Source organism: Lepidochelys olivacea, assembly GCF_965140295.1.
Source record: "Lepidochelys olivacea isolate rLepOli2 genome assembly, chromosome: 1".
Classification (NCBI taxonomy): Eukaryota; Metazoa; Chordata; order Testudines; family Cheloniidae; genus Lepidochelys; species Lepidochelys olivacea.
The window spans coordinates 279,215,712-279,234,545 of NC_140411.1; the positions used below are offsets into that span (position 1 = coordinate 279,215,712).

General features: G+C 39.8%; 2 protein-coding genes across 3 annotated transcripts in view; one reads left to right on the plus strand and one right to left on the minus strand.

Annotated features, from left to right (window-relative positions):
• Positions 1-622, minus strand: part of METTL25 (methyltransferase like 25) — a gene marked incomplete at its 5' end in the record, with an annotated part of 99,196 nt that extends 98,574 nt beyond the window's left edge. For both annotated transcript variants that reach the window (XM_084616747.1, XM_084616748.1), the window contains one exon: positions 238-622. In XM_084616747.1, coding sequence (XP_084472873.1) covers positions 238-622 — 385 coding nt within the window. The remainder of the gene's footprint in view (positions 1-237) is intronic.
• A 75-nt stretch (positions 623-697) lies between these two features.
• Positions 698-17,605, plus strand: CCDC59 (coiled-coil domain containing 59). Its single transcript, XM_084616749.1, has 4 exons — positions 698-830; positions 2,795-3,017; positions 13,211-13,310; positions 16,830-17,605. The coding sequence occupies exons 1-4, from the start codon at positions 701-703 to the stop codon at positions 16,989-16,991; spliced, it is 615 nt and encodes a 204-aa protein (XP_084472875.1). The 5' UTR covers positions 698-700; the 3' UTR covers positions 16,992-17,605.
• The last annotated feature ends 1,229 nt before the right edge of the window (positions 17,606-18,834 follow it).

Below are 18,834 nucleotides of genomic sequence, written 5' to 3' on the forward strand. Positions count from 1 at the left end.
TTAATGGGAAGCTGAGCATCTATGGAATCACCTGACTCCAGGATCTGGGGCTTGGAGAAAAACACCCAGCAGGGTGCCCCGGTGGCAACACTATGCCGGCTACCAGGCCTTGACAGCCACCTATCATACCGTCGTCACACTGCCACGAGGAGCAAAGTCAGCCAGAGAGTGACCTCAGCGCCCACCCTGGGACCAGCAGGGCACTAACGCTCCCCGAATGGGGGTTCTGGCACTTACCCCATAGCCCGGCCCTGCCGGTGCCGGCGGCCTCCTCCAGGGGGCGCTGCTGCTGCCGCAGGAGCCCGGCCCCGCTCAACACCTCCAGCACCGTCTCGGGGGATACAGCCACCAGCTGCTCCCACAGCCCTCGCGTGTAAAACTCCACCGTGTGGGCCTGGCACAGCGGCAGCGCCCGCCTGAGAAACTGCGCCACGGCCCGCAGCCGGGAGGCCACAGTCTCCGCTGCCGGCTCGGGGGGGAGGGAGCCGAGGGAACGCGACATGCCGAAGGAAGGAAAGTTTCCTCGGTGCTCGATTTGTGATGTCTGTCGGCCGGGCGGCTCGGGCTCGCCCTGCCTCAGGTGGTCAGGCTGGCGAATCGAACACCGAGCAGAGTTCACCATCTATCCGCCAGGAGGCGGGCGCTGTTTGGTGACGTGCCCAGAGCGCGACGAGGAGCGTGAGGGACCGGAGGAAGGCTGATGGCACCGGCAGGGAATACGAGGCGTCGGGCTGCCCCAAAGAGAAACACCGCGGCGGCCCAGGGTCCTCGCCGAAAGCGGCAGTGGCGGCCGGACCCACAGCAGAGCTTTCTGGGGAATGTTCGGGAGGGTGAGTGGGGAGAGAGAGCCGCCGCCCGGGCCCCGCGGCTCCTGTGGCGGGGGGAGGAGGGAGCGCCGCCGCAGAGGCCTCGCGCGGGCTCTGACGTTCAGGGGCAGCGCGCGGGGGATAGGGGGAAATCGCGCTTTCCCCCCCCAACGGCCGTCCCTGTTTCTTGTGCCCAGAGCTCGCGCAGCCCCTCGGGGCCTGTTGCCGTCGTTGCATGTAGTGTCATAAGCCCCGGGCTGCCCGGGGCTCACGGGCTGCAGCTAAGCCTGGCGCTTTTCTGACCGTTATAATGGGGAGGAGTGGGAGGCTCTTGGCAGGTGCTTCCTGTGCTCCAGGCCTCATCCCCGCCTGGTTTCTGGAAGCAGGGTTCCCCCGTGGAATGGTGTCGGGACTCTGGCTCAGTTGGGTCTTCTCCCCTCCTTAGCATTGGTCAGGGAGCGGGGTCTAAGCTAACTCGAGAGCTGTAAATAGATAAGGCTGGGCATGATCTAACGGGGCCAGCCTTGCAAAGTGGAGTTGCTGGGGTTGTAACTACTTGGCTCTTGAGGTCCCAGAATGCAGAAGGGCTCCCAAGCTGTCTTTGCTTTGGGTTCAGGTCAGCTCTGTGGTTCGTTGGACATAAAGAAATACATATGTTGCAAATGCATTTTAATTCCTTCATTCGTAGTAGGAGACACACCAGTGATAAAGTGTTTTAGAGAAAATACTGAAGGGTGAGCCAAGCAACTCTCAAATTTTGGCCCTTGAGCAGGAATGATTAAGCTAAATGCTTGTAGGGAAACCACGTGTGCAGTTATCCAAGTGCTCGAATGGTTTAATCCTTCTGTATGGAAAAGAAGACTCCCATTTATGCTTCTAACTGATAAATGGCTATACAAAGTGGAACAACTATTTATTTATTTTTTTTCTTTGAGTGACTTGAGTGAATGTTAATAATAGTCATGTATGTGTTGAGGGTGACATATATTTCTAGGCTTGAGAGAGAGAGCTCTTCCCTGGACAGTTATAAAAAGCAGGTAAATGAAGAAAGAAAGATATAAGACAATGTTTTCTTTTAAAGTACTTCTGTTGTACTTTATTGTACATTGTACTTCTATAACTGAGACAGTTTTGTTCCAGTTGTACTTAAATATTTCTTGGGCATCCAAGATTATTTTTAGCAACACTTCTTTGAATTCCCTTTGATCTCATACGCAGAGCTGAAAGCAAGAGATTATGAGAAGTAAACACTGTTCAAAAATGGATTTGTAAAAGCTGTAAGGAGACCTTATGAATCGTCTGGTGTGTTCATCCAAGTATTTTTAAGTGATTATCACCAGCAAGGCTACACCCCACACTACCATGTTTTGCAACTACTTTCCTACAGTGGTGCAGCTACAACAGTGCTAGCAGCCTAAGTGCTAATGTAGGGATCAGCTGTTTTCACCTTCATGTTTTGAAGCCTTTTTCAGTTTTCTTGACACAACTTAAAACAGTGAAGCCCTGTCTATAGCAGTGGTTCTCAACCAGGGGTCCGGGGCCCCCTGGGGGGCCGCGAAGCAGGGCCAGCATTAGACTTGCTGTGGCCCAGGATAGAAAGCTGAAGCCCTGCCACATGGGGCTGAAGCCCAGGACCCTGAGCCCCGCCACCTGGGGCTGAAGCCGAAGATTGAGCAGTATAGCTTCGGGGGAGTCCCTGTGCATGAGGCCCCAGGCAACTGTCCTGCAACACCGGCCCTGGCTTTTATATGCAGAAAATCAGTTGTTATGGCACAGGTGGGCCATGGAGTTTTTATAGCATATTGTGGGGAGGGGATTCGGGGGGGGGGGTTTGAGAACCCCTGGTCTATAGTAACAGTTAAGGTGCTAGTTCTGGTTCATGTGATGGAAAAACGAGTGAAAAATGCACTAGCAGACTAAAAGCGTATTATTATTAAGTTACCTTCTTAGATAGTTTGTGTCTAACTCACGCTTTCTAATGGCTTCAGGGCAAGGATTTGCATTTTGGAGAAAGCAAAAGATCCAACGGGAATACAAGAAATTACTAAAAAAGGAGGGAAAGGCACATCCTCAATGGAAAGTTCAATATACAGATTCTTACCCAGAGCACTTGAAGCATCTCTATTTAGCAGAGGAGGAAATGCTTGAGAAACAATCAAAATCTAAAAGAACTGTAGTTTTGTTAGAACAAAAATGCAGCACAACAGTAAAGTAAGTATCATTTTTAAAACAATTTTTCCCCTTCGTTCTTAAGTCACCCGATGCCACAGCTTAGGTCCTATGGTTGGTTTGTTATCTTTAAGTAAAGGTATAGATATGTTTTCTTAACATTAAATATTATTCTGAATTGTTACAAACAACAGCTTTGTGCTTATTTTATCAGAACCAGAAAGCAAAACTGACAATAATTAGGGTTTGCATCTTGTGTTCCCTGTAAGCTATGTGTTTGGGCGGCCGCAGAGGAGAGATTTAAGTGCCGCCTACCTGATAGCAGAGCATTCACAGCCAGTAGCATGTGTTCAGGTGCCCCTCCCCCCTGCATTGCACCATCCTGCAGCTGCTCCCGGGACCCTTCTGCTGACTGTGCAGAAGGGAGCTGATGTCAGGGTGTTCCCTGGCCCTCGCCACTGTACCCCATCTCCGCAGAGCAGGGCAGGGGGACAGCCTGGTTCAGGAGGACTCGGAGCTGCTGCAGTCTGAATGGTGAGTGTCTGAGGCCTTGACTACACTAAAGGGAAAAGTCGATCTAAGCTACGCAATTTGAGTTACATGAATAGCGTACCTCAAATCAACAGAGCTTGGATCTACTTACCGCAAGCTCCCACTACATGATGTCGACATGAGACGCTTTTCTGGTGACTTCCCTTACTCTTCTTGATCCGGTGAAGTACAGGAGTCGATAGGGAAATGATCTGCGGTCGATTAAGCGCTAAATCGACCACTGATGCATTGGTCACCATGTGTGAATCCCCCGGTAAAGTAGACAAGCCCCGAACTCTGAGTGCCTTTCTTAAAGAGATGGTGCACTGTTTCTGAAATTTCCCCAGCAGCCAGGTGACAGACACAGTCTGTCTCTCTCTCCCCCTCCCACTACCCATGTACCCCATCTCTGCAGAGCCGGGGTCGGGGAGACAGGGCTCAGGACAGAGCAGAAGAGCTTTCAGTGAGTGTCTTAAAGAGACAGCGCCACAGCTTTCCCCAGTGTTACACTAATAAAATAATACCAATAGGATCTTATAAGAGAGAGAAGGCAGAATGCCACGTTTATTGTAAGTAGAACAGTTAGCATATGCTTTTCAGTCACACAACACACACACAAGTCCTGATCTTTTGCTGATGCATGCATTCCTCATTCACACGAACACTCTGTCACAGAAACCTTCAAAAGTATACAGAATACATTGTAAATTAAGCCTTGCTAAATCTTATAACTAAAACAATTCACATTGGGGCTTCAGGCCCTCAACATTTATTTATTTATCATAGACACAATACAAAATCCTGTCTTTTACTAACTAAACTTTATAACAGGTCCTAATTGTAATGCATATGGGAAACAGAATGCCAGTCTCAGACAGTCATTCCTTTCTGTTATTCAAAAAAGGTGGCTGGCAGAATGAAATCAAGGTTTACATCAATTCTTATAGTACAATTATCAAATTTAGCCCTACGTATTTCCCCTTTTGACTCCTCAAGAACAGTTCTTGAGTGGGTCATATCTAATATAATTGTCTCATAGCTACATATTGAGAGGCGATTTGAGCTTGTGGTTGCAATTTAACAAACAGTCTTTTTATCCAGCAACACATACATATTATTCCAATTAAGCAGATGCAGGATAATACCAGTACAATTAACAGTGGATGAAGCATAATTGACAGTATGCCTTTACAGGTGGGTGACGAGCCCGTAAAAATATTATACCAATGGTAAGCTGTTATCTGTTTTTCTGCAGTGGCAATTCTTAACATGTTTCCAGTCTTGCATATATAATATGAATGTTAGTTTCCCACATTGCCTTTTTGTTTGTTCTAGGAACTGTGTTACCTTTTTACCTTTTAACAGGTGATTGGCAACTTTCTGCCATTCAGTGCCAAGATTGATAGAGAACTTAGCTAAATCAGTGCTTACAGTAAGCCGATTATTGGTAAATACAGTACTTGCATTACATTTACATTTGTCTACTGGTGGGTTGCTAACACTTTTATCTTCCCAAAACACTTTTTTCCAAGAATTAACACATACACATAGCCCATTATACAGTTCTTTGGTCTCATTATTCAATTTATTTCACATACATGATTTTAGTGAAATATCTTTACTACAGAGCTCTGGAGCAACAGGCAAGGACAAGCACACCCACTTCTGAGGAGCCCACTCAGTGCAACCTCTGGTGTCCAATAGCTTCCTTCCCTCCCTCCCCAGTCCACTGGCTCGAGGTCCAGAAGGATCCCATGTGCAATATGGAGAGTGGGCTAATTTTCCATATTTTTGCTTCCAGAGCCTGTTGGTGTGCGATTTTAACAACAATTTATTCCATTAAAATGTCTGGCCTTTCTATGCTAGAAACATATATTAGTATGAATGGATGCAGTATTAGTGATTTTTTTTCTTTTGAAGTGTATTAAAACCTTAGTGTGTTCTGATATTACCCCAAACATTGACAAGACAAACCATAGAAACAATTTCTATTGTGACAGTAGATTCATGGATTTCGGGTTGCTTTTCAGCTGGTATCAGCTTTTCCTGATTTTCTGAAAGACAAAAAGAACATGTTTCTACCCCTTTTGGGGTGGCAGATTATTGCTTAAAATATTTCTTTCACAAATATCATTGTTGATTGCAGGCAAAACAGAGGAATTACACCCATACTTTCCTGTGTTTTATTCTATAGGGAGGCCAGGTTTCAATGGCTTCTACCTTTCAAGAGTTATGGGGAAATTATCCCACTGTTTAATCATTAAATCCACGAGGTGCGGTACCTCAGTTTCCCTTCTTATACAGCAGACCAAGTTTATAATGTTTTTCCTGCTGTGATAAGCTTTAAGTTTATTTACAGGTAATAGCTGAGAAGCATCATTACCATGTGACCTTAAAGGATTTTTCCAAAAATCATACACACTATATACATTGTTGCAGGGGTACTTATTAACATTAAATCTGTTACAAGTATCTTGTTATACCATGCCTTTTATTCAGACAATTTGTTTGCTGACCAGGTATGTCCTTTATCTGCAGCTTCTTTGTGCTGCTTTCTTTATCAGTTAGGTAATTTGCATTAACACAGACTGCTTCCTTGCTTGCTTTTGGATCCAAAGCCATCAGCAGCTTAGAGACTCTATCTTAAAAGGGACACAGTTAACTGTTAACAGAGTTTTGATTACGCTTCACTTTTAACTCCTGCTTTCAAAACATACAGCGACCTGAAAAAGAAAACACAACCTATTGTGAGGCTCCCTTTGGAGCCCTAATAGGATTTTAATTAAGTAGCATGGTATGTCTGCATTTCTTTTACAATGTATACTGCACATGTTCTGGGGAAAATGTACATTCCTTCCATAGTTTAACTTCTATAACATTATCCATATCAATTTTTACATAAGGTGTAACTATTTCTTTTTGTGCTTACAGAGTTTTCATGTACCTTTATCAAAGTGACAGTTTGATTACTCAGAGCCATCTTAAGGTTCAGTGTTTCTAACATTGCTTCTTTTGTTTTGTGCACCTCACTCCTGCTGTTGCTTCAGAGGAGCGCTGTCTTTTTTAATTTCTTATTCTTTTACTACAGCTCTTATCTGCTATTTTGTTACCAAAAAAACAAATACAAAAAACGAATCCAGAATCTATTCCTGTTCTCCTGATTTTAACTGCCCTCCTGCAGCCACAACTTAACATTTTAAATTTTGTAAAGCATTGATTTACCTCTTAAGGGTTAAATGCCAAATCCCAAAGCCAAACAACACTAATCACCTGTGTCTAGCAAAAAGTTCTGTCAGTTTTGCAACTTTCAATTAGAGTCAGATGGATTTTTAGTGGCAGTATTTAAAACGGAAACAAAACCAATTGGTCCTTAGAACTTTACATATTTACACACACAGATAGATACATACACATTTTCTTCTTCTTAACATTCCTGCCACGCTGCTCTGTTTTTTATATCTTACATTCCCTGTATACATTTGTGGCAGTTAAGTTCCAATAGAACCCCCTTATGTTCTTTTAGCAAATTTGATTAAATTGTCCAAATGATTTTAATCAGTTTATTTTTGCCTGGCTAATTTACAGACATTCCTTTGGAAAAGGGCCCATTTTTCCTTCAGAATGGCTGCAAAGAAACCAAGAATTCTTTTCCTCTAACACTTTTTTTTCTTTTTAACATTTTCACAAAGTTTAGCTGCTTAATTCCCTCCAGCTTCTGCAGTTAGTTAAATCACTTGCTCATTTTCCAAAAAAACACCTTAATCAACTTAGATTTCACCATTCCAAGTATTGTTTCTGTTCCCCATGTCTGCACTTACTCCTTTCCTTATTTCTGCCACCATGCCCTCAGGGCTTGTAGCCTGTTTTTCTTTATCTGGGCCTGATCCTGGCGGGAGGGTTTTGGGTTTTTTTGGTGAACTGTCCCTTTCCATGGGCACAAGCTTTGTTCCATTACCAATTTAGCAAGGAGGGTGGGCTTCTCAACTAGCCCCCCCCAGCGCCCCCCCCCCCCGCTCCTGGTCCCTTTCCTTAAACATTTTTACAAGCTTATTTTGTTTCCTACGTCACCCCGATATCGCTCAGTGAGTGACACAGCCTAGATTCTCTGATCCATCTACCTCCGATATCGTTCAGCGTGTTGCCAGGCCCTTAGGCTCTTGTTACCCCTGATATTTCAGTGAACAGTCTGGCTTGGATTCTGTAATCATAGCTTAGAATATTATGAGCTCTTTATGAAGCCTCTACCTTCCAGAGGTCAGCAGGCTTGGTTAACCAATAATAATGTCGTGCTCCTAAGAGCAGGTCGTGTGCACACTGGTTGGTTTTACAATAACCAGGACAAATGCCAGCATTCCCCCTTGCGCAATTTTCCACCAATTAGTGTTACACTAATAAAATAATACCAATAGGATCTTATAAGAGGGATAAGGCAAAGTGCCACGTTTATTGTAAATACAACAGTTAGCATATGCTTTTCAGTCACACAACACATACACAAGTCCTGATCATTTCCTGATGTATGTATTCCTCAGTCATACAAACAGTCTACATTGTAAATTAAGCCTTGCTAAATCTTATAACTAAAACAGTTCACATTGGGGCTTCAGGCCCTCAACATTTCTCTAATCTATTTTTCATAGACACAATACAAAATCCTGTCTTTTACTAACTAAACTTTATAACAGGTCCTAATTGTAATGCATATGGGAAACAGGATGCCAGTCTCAGACAGTCATTCCTTTCTGTTATTCAAAAAAGGTGGCTGGCAGAATGAAATCAAGGTTTACATCAATTCTTATAGTACAATTATCAAATTTAGCCCTACACCAGCAGCCAACACACACAGTCTCTTTCAAACTCACCTCCCAACACCTATTTGTATTATTATTGTTGCTTTTTGGTACTTCCTTCAATGCACATATTCGCTGTAATTTTATTCTTTCAAAGTGTTATTTTAGTGTTTTGACTGGTCTATGCATTTCATAATTTTTATTTCTCTTACACTTAAAATTAATTCTTTGAGTAGTGAGTTCTAAAATGCCAAACTTGTCCTGGTTCGACTAATTATCCCTATGTAACTTTTTAAAAATATATATTATATCTAGGTTTTTTTGTTTCTACTGGTGGCACACATAGGCACATAACACAATTTATTCAGCACCTGATGGAAAAATGAGTGGGAACATTTCTTGAGCCCTCTGAAATAATGAGAATTTTTCCATGGGACTTCAGTGGAAGAATGAAATAATGATTCTGGGCCAAATAATTTACTAATTTCGTCCCCAAATCCTACTAACTGAGATGCCTGCACAGATCCTGTAGCAATAGAGGAATTTAAATTAAAACTACACTGGTTGGAAGAGAATGGTAGTTAAATTTCAGTTTATATTTTATGTTGAGTGTGAATGCAAAAGGCATTTTTCTGTCCTAATTTTCCTACTTTCATGTTAACAGGAAAATGATAGTCTCTATGGAATAAATAGCTTTGAACTTTTATTTGGAAAAATGAACAACTGCTTTTTAATACTGTGTTTAATGTTAAAATTATTATTTAAAAATCCTTATTTTTTTTCCCTTTAAAGGTAAGTTGATTGGTTTCTAAATCTAATAGGGAGAAAATGTTTTTTGGAAACACTCCCTTTGTTGTGCTACAGGTAATTTACTAGGTGGTGATGTTATCAGCCAGTGCCCTCGGATGATGGGGGGATAATGTGCTTCTGAAGATTGTTAGTGTCTTTTTTTTGGACTGCAAAGCAAATCTATTTTAGATTTTGTGCTGCTTGTCACAGTGGCCCTGATCTCATTCCTGTTGAAGTCAATGAAAAGATTCCACTAACTTTTAAACAGCTTTTTGCTTACATCTTAAATTGGATAAGGTATTCCTTGTATCTTTTCTAAAGTCATGACAGCTGTTTAAAAATACACATTACATATGTTTTATCCTCCAAATGTGTCTGCACTTCCATGATGAGTACAATATTTTTTTTATATAAATAAAAAAATAGGGGACTATTAGTAGAGCAGTTTGAGGCAAAATGTATTGTAAATGGGGTCCTGCCTGGGCCTTTTTCCATATCATCTCATTGTGCTTCCTCACTCTACATAAATTTCCATAATCCACTTACTCAACATGCCTGAACCAACTGCACCTGAGTCCTGTCACCTTACTTTCAAATAAACTTAATTTTGACCCAGCACCTTTTTAACTACAGTTCAATATTCAGATTAACTGTTCTTCTTACAATACAGAAGTTATCATCTTTCATCTTGTCAATCAGTTCATCACTCACAGTGTCCATGATCCAATTCTAGAACTGTGATAATAGTGTGAAAATAGAAGATACTTTACACACTTACACAGCTTAATTCAAATGTTTAAATTTTCTTAAGCCTTTCTGTGTCTGCAGCCATTCGGGTGATCCAATTTATTTGTATGAATGTTCCCAGAAAGTAAATTTCAGTATTTTGTGCTGAAAGTGTTTCCAATCCCAGCTAAGCAATAGAGATTAAATTTAGAACATTTGTAGGCAGCCCATAATAACAATTTGAAAAAAAAATTGTGTTATCTTTCAATTATTTACTTAGGCTAACTGTATAGTAGGTTTCTACCCACTACATATAATCAAAAGCATCCATTGGATAACTCACCTACTTCATTCTTTAGACTATGGTTCTTACATACTATTTAATTTGGCCATTATAACCTTTGACTCTTCACTTTCCGTTTTCATCGTTGACAGCTGCAGCTTGGACACCATATTGTTCCTGTATGCAGCCTCCAAAGGCTGTTATTTTATCCCACTTGTCTACATCTCTTCACTTGAGTATATCGTTTTAAGGCAGTGGTTCTCAAACTTTTGTATTGATTATCCTTTCATAAAACAAGGCTCTGAGTGTGATTTCCACTTACAAATTAAAAACATATTTTTTTATATTTAACACTATTATAAGTGCTGGAGGCAAAGCAGGGATTGGGGATGGAGGTTGACAACTTGTGACCCCCACATAATAACCTTGCGATCCCCCGAGGAGTCGCGACCCCAAGTTTGAGAACCCCTGTTTTAAGGTGTTCACATATTCAAGGCGCCCCGATTAGTGGGTGGCGCAGGCCAAAGGATGTACTGGCCGCCACTTCCAGCACCTCCCATTGGCCTGGAGCAGTGAACTGCAGCCACTGGGAGCCGTGATGGGCCGAACCTGCGGACACGGCAGGTAAACAAACCGGCCCGGCCTGCCAGGGGCTTTCCCTGCACAAGCGGCGGAACAAGTTTGGGAACCACTGTACTAGATGATGATACTCTGTGATGGATTATATCACTGATGTCTCTCCAACTATCCCCTTGTCGTGAATCATAATTCTCATGTGGAATGCTGAGACTTAAAATTTTGTTCTAAGTAGTTCATATATTGAAGAGAGAATTTCACTGAGGTGTTCTAGTGATAATGTTAACTTCTGAGGATTTTACTGTCATTGGAACTTTGGCCAGAGCTAATTACAAATCTTGTTGCATCTTATTTGTTTTTAAGTATATAAATCTATCACTTTATCTTTAAAACACTTAATACATTATAGTGCAACAGTGAAATTATTGTACTAATTAATATTAACAAGTATAGTTTTCAGTCACTTGTTACAGTTGCTTGAAGTTGAGTCTCCAGAAATTCTTGCTCTTATTGATTGTATGACTGCTGCTGTATTACATGTGCTACGTGAATTTGATTCATGACAGTTAATATTAGGGCTGTCAATCGCAGCTAATGCAAGCAATTAATGCAAAACAAATTAACTAGATTAAAAGAAATAGTTGTGATTAATCACACTGTTAATAATAGAATACAATTTCAATTTATTATAAATATTTTTGGATATTTTTCTACATTTTCAAATATGTTACCTAAAAGTGAGAAAGGCACATGATATTTATAAATAAGAAGCAGGCAGCATTATTTCCCATAAATGTAAACAAACTTGTTTTGTCTTAGCGACTGGCTGAACAAGAAGTAGGACTGAGTGGACTTGTAGGCGCTAAAGTTTTACAGTGTTTTGCTTTTGAGTGCAGTTATGTTTTTAAAAAAAAAAAAAAGATAATTCTACATTTGTATGTTGCACTTTCCAGATAGAGATTACACTACACTACTTGTATGAAGTGATTTGAGAAATACTGTTTATTTATTTTTATCGTTACAGTGTAAATATTTGTAATAAAAATAATATAAAATGAACACTATACACTATGTATTCTGTGTTGTATGTGAAATCAATATATTTGAAAATGTAGAAAAAAATCCAAAAATATTTATAATTTACATAGGTATTCTATTATTGTTTAACAGTGCGATTAAAACTGTGATTGTGACTTTTTTTAAACATTGCGATTAATTGCTATTTTTTTTTAATAGTTTGAATCCTAGTTAATATAGTTTGGGATTATTTGCCACTTTACCACATTCTGTATTAAGGTATAGGGGATATCAAGTAGAATCTTGTCTATGGTGATTCTATTCTATTCTATTCTATTTTTTTTTTTTTTTGGCATTTGTCTTTGTATACTGCATTACTATTTAAAATAGTAGCATACTATGAAAATGGTGTGCTCTCAATTTTAGGTGTTAGTACACAGTCTTGCCACATGATGGAGCTGAAAATAAACTGATGACTTGCAGAAAATAAATGTGATACTTTTGAATGTCAGCATGAGTTCTAAGACAGTATCTGAACTTTCCTTTTTTTTCTGACTGAGCCTATATCATGTTTGCTAGATGGCACTGATTAGCTGTCATCTCTGAAATCTATAGAGCATCAAGGAATTTATCCATCTGTTAGTTTGTCTGGCAGAAGTATTTTCATTCAGAAGTATTACCTATTTTCAAAGAGAACCAGTTTAAATGTTGCTAATGGCTTGAGTCCTTATTTACCTATCATGCTATTTAAATAATGTAAAAATTGGGAATCTGAACAAAATCATGAAAGTTGATAACTCTGTTACAAAGAAAAATCCCACAAGGGAGGGGGAGTGTGGTGGCAGGAAACATCTACCCCTGCTAAGCTACATTGCCTCCTGCCAGATTACTACATGGAATTCTCTGCAGTCTGAAGAGGGTGGTGATGTGGGGAGCAGAAATATCCCTAATGCAACCCCTCAGTTCTGTGGGCCATATGCACAGGGCACAAGAGGCACTGTACTACTTAGAACAACTCCCTGCCATTCCTCTTTGTGCACACAGCTCCAGGTAGTTCAGTCGCTGGTATATTAAGAATTTACTGAGAAACTTGATCCCATCATGATTGTGATAAATAAATAATCCACAGGTTTGGATCAGGTAAGCATCATAGAATCCTGTGACTGGAAAGGACCTCGAGAGATCATCTAGTCCTGTCCCCTGCACTCTTGGCAGGACTAAGCGTGCTTTTGGTATAGAAATTTGGTGAGATTTCTAGTATTTGTGTAATCAAGAACACATTGCAGTCCCAGCAGACACAAGAATGAAGAGACAAATGCCTTTTTTGTTGTGAAAAAAGAGGGTATTTTGTTTTTGTTTTTTGTTTTGTTTGTTTTTTTTTAATGTAAAGATTCATGGTCTCTTCTTAGAGCCACTTAATTCCTAAATAGTCTATACTAAATCAATCCTGCTTTGTGCTACAGTTATGATTGTGGTAATCTAAAGATCCATGAGCTGATTACATGTACACTTGTCCATTATAGGTCACATACGACTCAAAAGAAGTTTAAAAAGAAAACTTTGAATCAAAAAGCAAAAGAAGAATATGAGAAAATAAAGGCTGAACGCGCCAAGAAGAAAGAGGTGAACACATCTTAAATTGAGATATTTGGGGCAGGATTGTGTCCAGAGGTTAAATTGGAGGGGGGAGGTAAATGATATTCTTTGTCTCCGAAATCAGATTAAACACCACTCACGAATGTACAAGTGTTAAAATATGATTGTTCATGCTCTCCTGTTGTGCACTGCACTGGGTTTCCTGAGTTTTGTTCTCTCTATGAGTTTTAATATACTATGTACTTATCTGGCTAAGCTCATACTTCACAGGAGTTGATGACCCCTGTGCTCTTTGATCTGGCTTCCCTTCAGTGAGGTTTGGCTGTCCTGCTTGGACTTCTTGGACTTGATTTTTTGACTGGGGAAAAATAAGTTGTGACATCTCCCCCGTGCCATCCATTTGTGATGCTAACTGAGATGTCACTCGCTCTGGAAACTGCAAATGTTCATAATGAGATAACAGTGTAATGCAGTTGCACCAAAAAAAAAGAAAAAGGGGGCTAATATCATTCTGGAGTGTATTAACAGGATTATCATATGGAAAACTTGGGAGTTAATTGTCACACTGTATACTGCACTGGTGAGGTTTCAGCTCGAGTACCGTGTCCAATTCTGGTTGCCACACTTCTGGAAAGATGTGGATAAACGAGAGAAAGTTCCAGAGGAGAGCAACAAAAATGGTAAAAGGATTAGAAAACCTGACCTATGAGGAAAGGTCAAAAACAAAAAAACTGGGCATGTTTAGTCTTGAGAAAAGAGGACTGAAGGGGGATCTGATAAGTCTTCAAATCCATTAAGGGCTGTCATAAAGAGGACTGGGATCAATTATTCTCCATGTTCAGGCAGAACAAGAAGGAAAGGGCTTTGTCTGCAGTAAGGGGAATTTAGGTTAGGTATTAGGAAGAACTTTCTAACTCTAAGGGTAGTTAAGCTCTGCAATAGGCTTCCAAGGGAAGTTGTGGATTCCCCATCATTGAAGGTTTTTAAGAACAGGTTGGACAACACCTGTCAGAGATGATGTAGGTTTTCTTGGTTCTGCCTCAGCACAAGGGCTGAACTTGGTGACCCCTGAGGTGCCTTCCAGAGCTACATTTCTATGATAATAGGATCATTCCTTCCATACTTTGCTTAGCAATGAAACAGTTAACAATATTGGAATTTAAGGCTAGCTCCAAGCTATCTGCAATCCTGTCAGTCTACACTCAATTCACATACTGAAAGTTTTTTTTGTAACCATCAATGTTAAGATTCTTTAATGAAACCTAACTTCCTGGAGAACAAAATGACACCTGAAGTCAGGATGCAGGACTTGTTTATTATGTCTTTCCCTCACTCACCACAGAAGTGAACGTGCTAAGCTGTCAGCTGATGGACAACTTGGACCGGACCCTGAATACAGCAGACCAATTTATACGCAGGGATCTAGCGCCCTCCCACTTCACTCCCTGGGGGATATATTTTCATGCAGTTAAATCATAAAGGTGTGAAACTCTTCACCAAGGAAACTTGCCAGAAATCTCTTAGAATGGAGGCTCTGGCTCACAGATAGTTGAATCATCTTTTCTGTGCTTCCCCCTCCTCTTTTGTCACTAGTAAAAGTGATTCAGAAGATGAAGGGGGAAGCAAGTCATCCTAACCTCCTCCGCGCCACGTGCCCCCCCCTTCGCCCCTCTCCCCCCCCCAATCAAAAAGGCTTTGGTACTCAGACCTAGTAGTGTGGTCTCAGAGGTCTTCACTCCCACCTATTCTGCAGGCAGGATTTCCATGTCTGTGTCCCCCTTATGCCTGACAGCAGGGCTGTTGAACCACAGGCTCTGAAGAGAGGGGATGCTCCTCCAAAGAGAGGACTCTTAACTTTTCTCAGGTGTTCCACTTATTCAGAGCACGCAAAATCCTCCTAAAGATGCCAAGGAAAAATTACCCCAGAAAACCAAGTTTTTTACAAGATGGTGTAAGACCTTCCATCATTGCTGTTTGCACCTAAGTGCTAAATAGTGTTGTAAATCTTGACACATCAAGTTTCTAATAGATCACACAATGATATTAATGTTTTTTAAGACAGCATATCTGTCCATACCACAAGTCAAGTTTATTTCCTTTCCATAGAAACGTGTTTTCTTGTAGTCTTGTCAGTAAGAAGAGCCTCCAAAATGTATACCTGTAGACACAAGCCATCCTGCATATTCCACGTGGACAGGGTCATTCTTCCTGCTCCAGAATAATTTGTTTCAAGCCCAATGTCAGCACTGATCTAAAGTAACTTTTCTCTGATGGTTCTTTGTCTGGCCTGCATGAAATGCAATTGATTAGGAGTGTTTGATGTTTGTTTTTGTTCAGTGCCACACATTTTAGTATTTTTTCAGTAATGTTAATTAATAAAATACTCATTTATGGACACTTGGTGTATTTGAAAGGGACTTAGTATTTGCCATTATTTAGATTTTTCAGCTGCTTTGGGATTCCTATTTAGAAATGTTTGTTTGTGTTATTTACATTTAACTCGCTTCATATTTTCATACAACATAAAGCACTATTCCTGCTGAATTATGAAATATTTCTGTTGCATAACATTGTTTTTCATGTGTTTTTAATGTCTACAAAACACTCTGAAGCCTATTTATGCAATGAAAAGAATATAATATGGATTTTATAAACTAGCATCTCTTGACATGCACACTGCTGCTAAGACATCTGTCTTTGTGGCCTTTATGTGTTGCATTTCAAAGAATAAAATCCCATCAGAGCAGCCATCCAAATAAACTGAAGCAAGCCTTTAGTCTGATTAGTGGCAGCTTCACGTATTTTGATCGGACATGACTTCAGTGTATCAAACTAGTTAGCGTGCTCATTAAAAATATAATTTGCTTTAATAATTTATTCAATGTAAAACAAAATATTGATAGTAGCACCTAAACTGGCCCTAAATGCTGAATAATATTATATAAAGAGTTTTATACCATGCTCGTCACTGTAGTATGTGTGTGCCTTTCAGTTTTTTTTCTCATTCTCTCCCCAATGGGAGAAGTGTGTGTAGTACAGTGTCTTGTTGTAGTGGGGAGGCTTTTATTTCTTGTTTCAGTTTGTTTTTTTAATATGTATGTTGCAATGTATTTGTTATAGAAAGCAGGTGAAAAAAAAATGTGTCTTGCCCTTGGAACAGAAGGTGGTGAGGTTTGTGATTTTCCTTCGTTCCTGTGGGATTTCATTCTACAGCCTCAGCCAGCCCTTTAGAAAGGTCTGTGTGAAAGACAAAAGAGCTTTAGCTTTATGGTAGAGAGTACCATTGTGCCACAGATGTGAAGTTGCCAACGCAGTCTTCGTTCCAATGCTTTAGGCGAATGTAACATTTGTTTCTGTTACAATAATATCTGACTCTTCTTCAGTTCTCAAATTTCTTTTAAAAGAGGTGGTGGCCATAAAACCAGTATAGTACCCAACTTCCAATATTTTCACGAAGACGCGTGAATTATTTAAAAATCACGTCTCGGGGTTTGTACTGATTCTGATGTTCTCATGTCAGTTACATTTTTGCTGCTTTTATTTCAGGCAGCAGAGAAAAGGAAACGAGAAAGAGAAGAAGCTCAAAGGCTCTACAAGCAAAAGAAAATGGAAACTTATAAAATATTAAGTAAAAGGACCAAAAAAGGACAGCCAAATCTAAATTTACAAATAGAATTTCTCCTTCAGAAAATACAACAAAAAACATAGACCAGATTATCTTCTCTTTTCAGTGAATTAAATCAATCTACTAAATACATGTAATGACTGGAACTTTTTATTGTAGGTGATTATTTTTTATGAGAATATATGGCAACTGTTTTTGTTTGTTCTGATTATTGGTCCAGGATTGTGCTGGAGAAAGTCATTGGTCCTGAAAACATTTGTACTGGTCTGAAAATAATATTTCTAGCTCAAGCAGATTGTGGGATATTGAACCTTTACAGTAAATGTTCTAATTAGCACCTTGGTTTATTCTTCAGTTCTATACTTGATTTTTACCAGCCAATATCCCAAATTGCTAGTTTGAGACTTTTTACGTTTTTGAGAGCTGGGATTCCATGCTGCTTTTCAGATGGCATAAAGCATATGTTTTCAGCTCTAGCAGTTCTTGTGTTGTTGGCTGCTGAAATCATGTCTGTTGAATAGAGAGAAACAGGATGGTAAACTATGTGAACGTGATGTCTAATGAACTTGCCAAGCAGTTTGGGATCTGCTGATGGAAACATGCTGTGTAAGAGCTAGGTATTGTATTAATTATGTTTAATTCTGTGGCCAATTCTAAGATACCAGTGGATTTTTAAATAAATAAATCTTTGACCTCATCAATGGAAGTAAGACATTTTTACTACTGCTTGAGAAGTGAAGACAGTCTCATTTGCATCACTGCATTAGAACACTTCCCTTGCCCCTATTAGGATAAGATTTTCCAGAGATTAGTATGCTCTCATCTAGGTTTTTTCAGTTGCACAGATAATGTGTTTTGGTCATTCCACATGTTAGCTAAATATCTTTGCATATCTTGTTTATGGCTCTTCTTCTTGAAACGGATCGTCCATAAATACATTTGAACTCCATTTACATCTGTTTAACATTTTTCCGTGCTATCACTTTAAATCTAATAGTAATGGTTCCTTCTACTGAGGATTTTTTCCTCTCTTGAAAACATTCAGGCAAATCTTGTAAATATTATGGGCTTGTTTTTAAGTTGGGCGATGGTGATGTTTACTAATGCTAATGATATTTAGCTCTGGGTGTAGCTATAAAAATGTTAATTTTTGTACACTTGCCTGCAGCCATGGCAGCAGTTAAAATTTTTTTCAGAACAGTATGTTCCCATGTTTCTATCTTCCATAGCATTCAGAAAATCATTTTTAAGGTTGTAATTTTAAATAGCAACAAGCATAGTATGGTCAATATAATGTAGTGCAATACAAAAATGAAGAACCTCACTTCACAAGGGTTTATTACAAAAGTGGTAAATGTTTATAAAACTTTTAACTTATTCCTCCATATATTAAAATGCCATGTTTTGAAGTTTGAACAAAAAGGTGCATTTGAGGTGTAATTGGTCCCCTTTAAGAACTGTGAGGCATTAATTCATATCAAGTTGAAAAAAATTCAACTCATAGTTTAATTTGCAATATATTTTGTGGTATAAACCACATTTGTTTAAAAAGGTATGAAGTTATTTCTTTGATCTTTGAGTATTGCTTTATAAGTTAGATTTTTTTTTTTTTTTTAGGGGATGGGGTGCTTTGAGAGTATTACTGAAAGGAAACTACCCTCTTAGATTTTCGTGTGGAAATTCAGTCCTGTCAAAATTCTCTCTCCCTGCTTTGACAGCCAATAAATAATGTCGGATGAGTCTCTACATCTGATAAAGATTATTCAGACACAAAGGGGAGGAGGGTCTGTTCATCCAGACACTTGGATGAATCTTCAAATTTGATCAGTTGTCAAAGCAAAGGCTGCAAAAATAACTAAGCTGTAGACTCTCTAGAGGGTCCCCTTCTGCACATACATATACATAATTAGCAGTGAGGGAACTTGG

Bases quoted from the DNA above. Each gene is read 5' to 3' on its own strand.
- CCDC59 (XM_084616749.1), top strand. From the start codon at position 701: ATGGCACCGGCAGGGAATACGAGGCGTCGGGCTGCCCCAAAGAGAAAC. The intron at 3,018-13,210 runs GTAAGTATCATT...TGTCCATTATAG, and splicing joins AAATGCAGCACAACAGTAAA to GTCACATACGACTCAAAAGA. The intron at 13,311-16,829 runs GTGAACACATCT...CTTTTATTTCAG, and splicing joins AACGCGCCAAGAAGAAAGAG to GCAGCAGAGAAAAGGAAACG.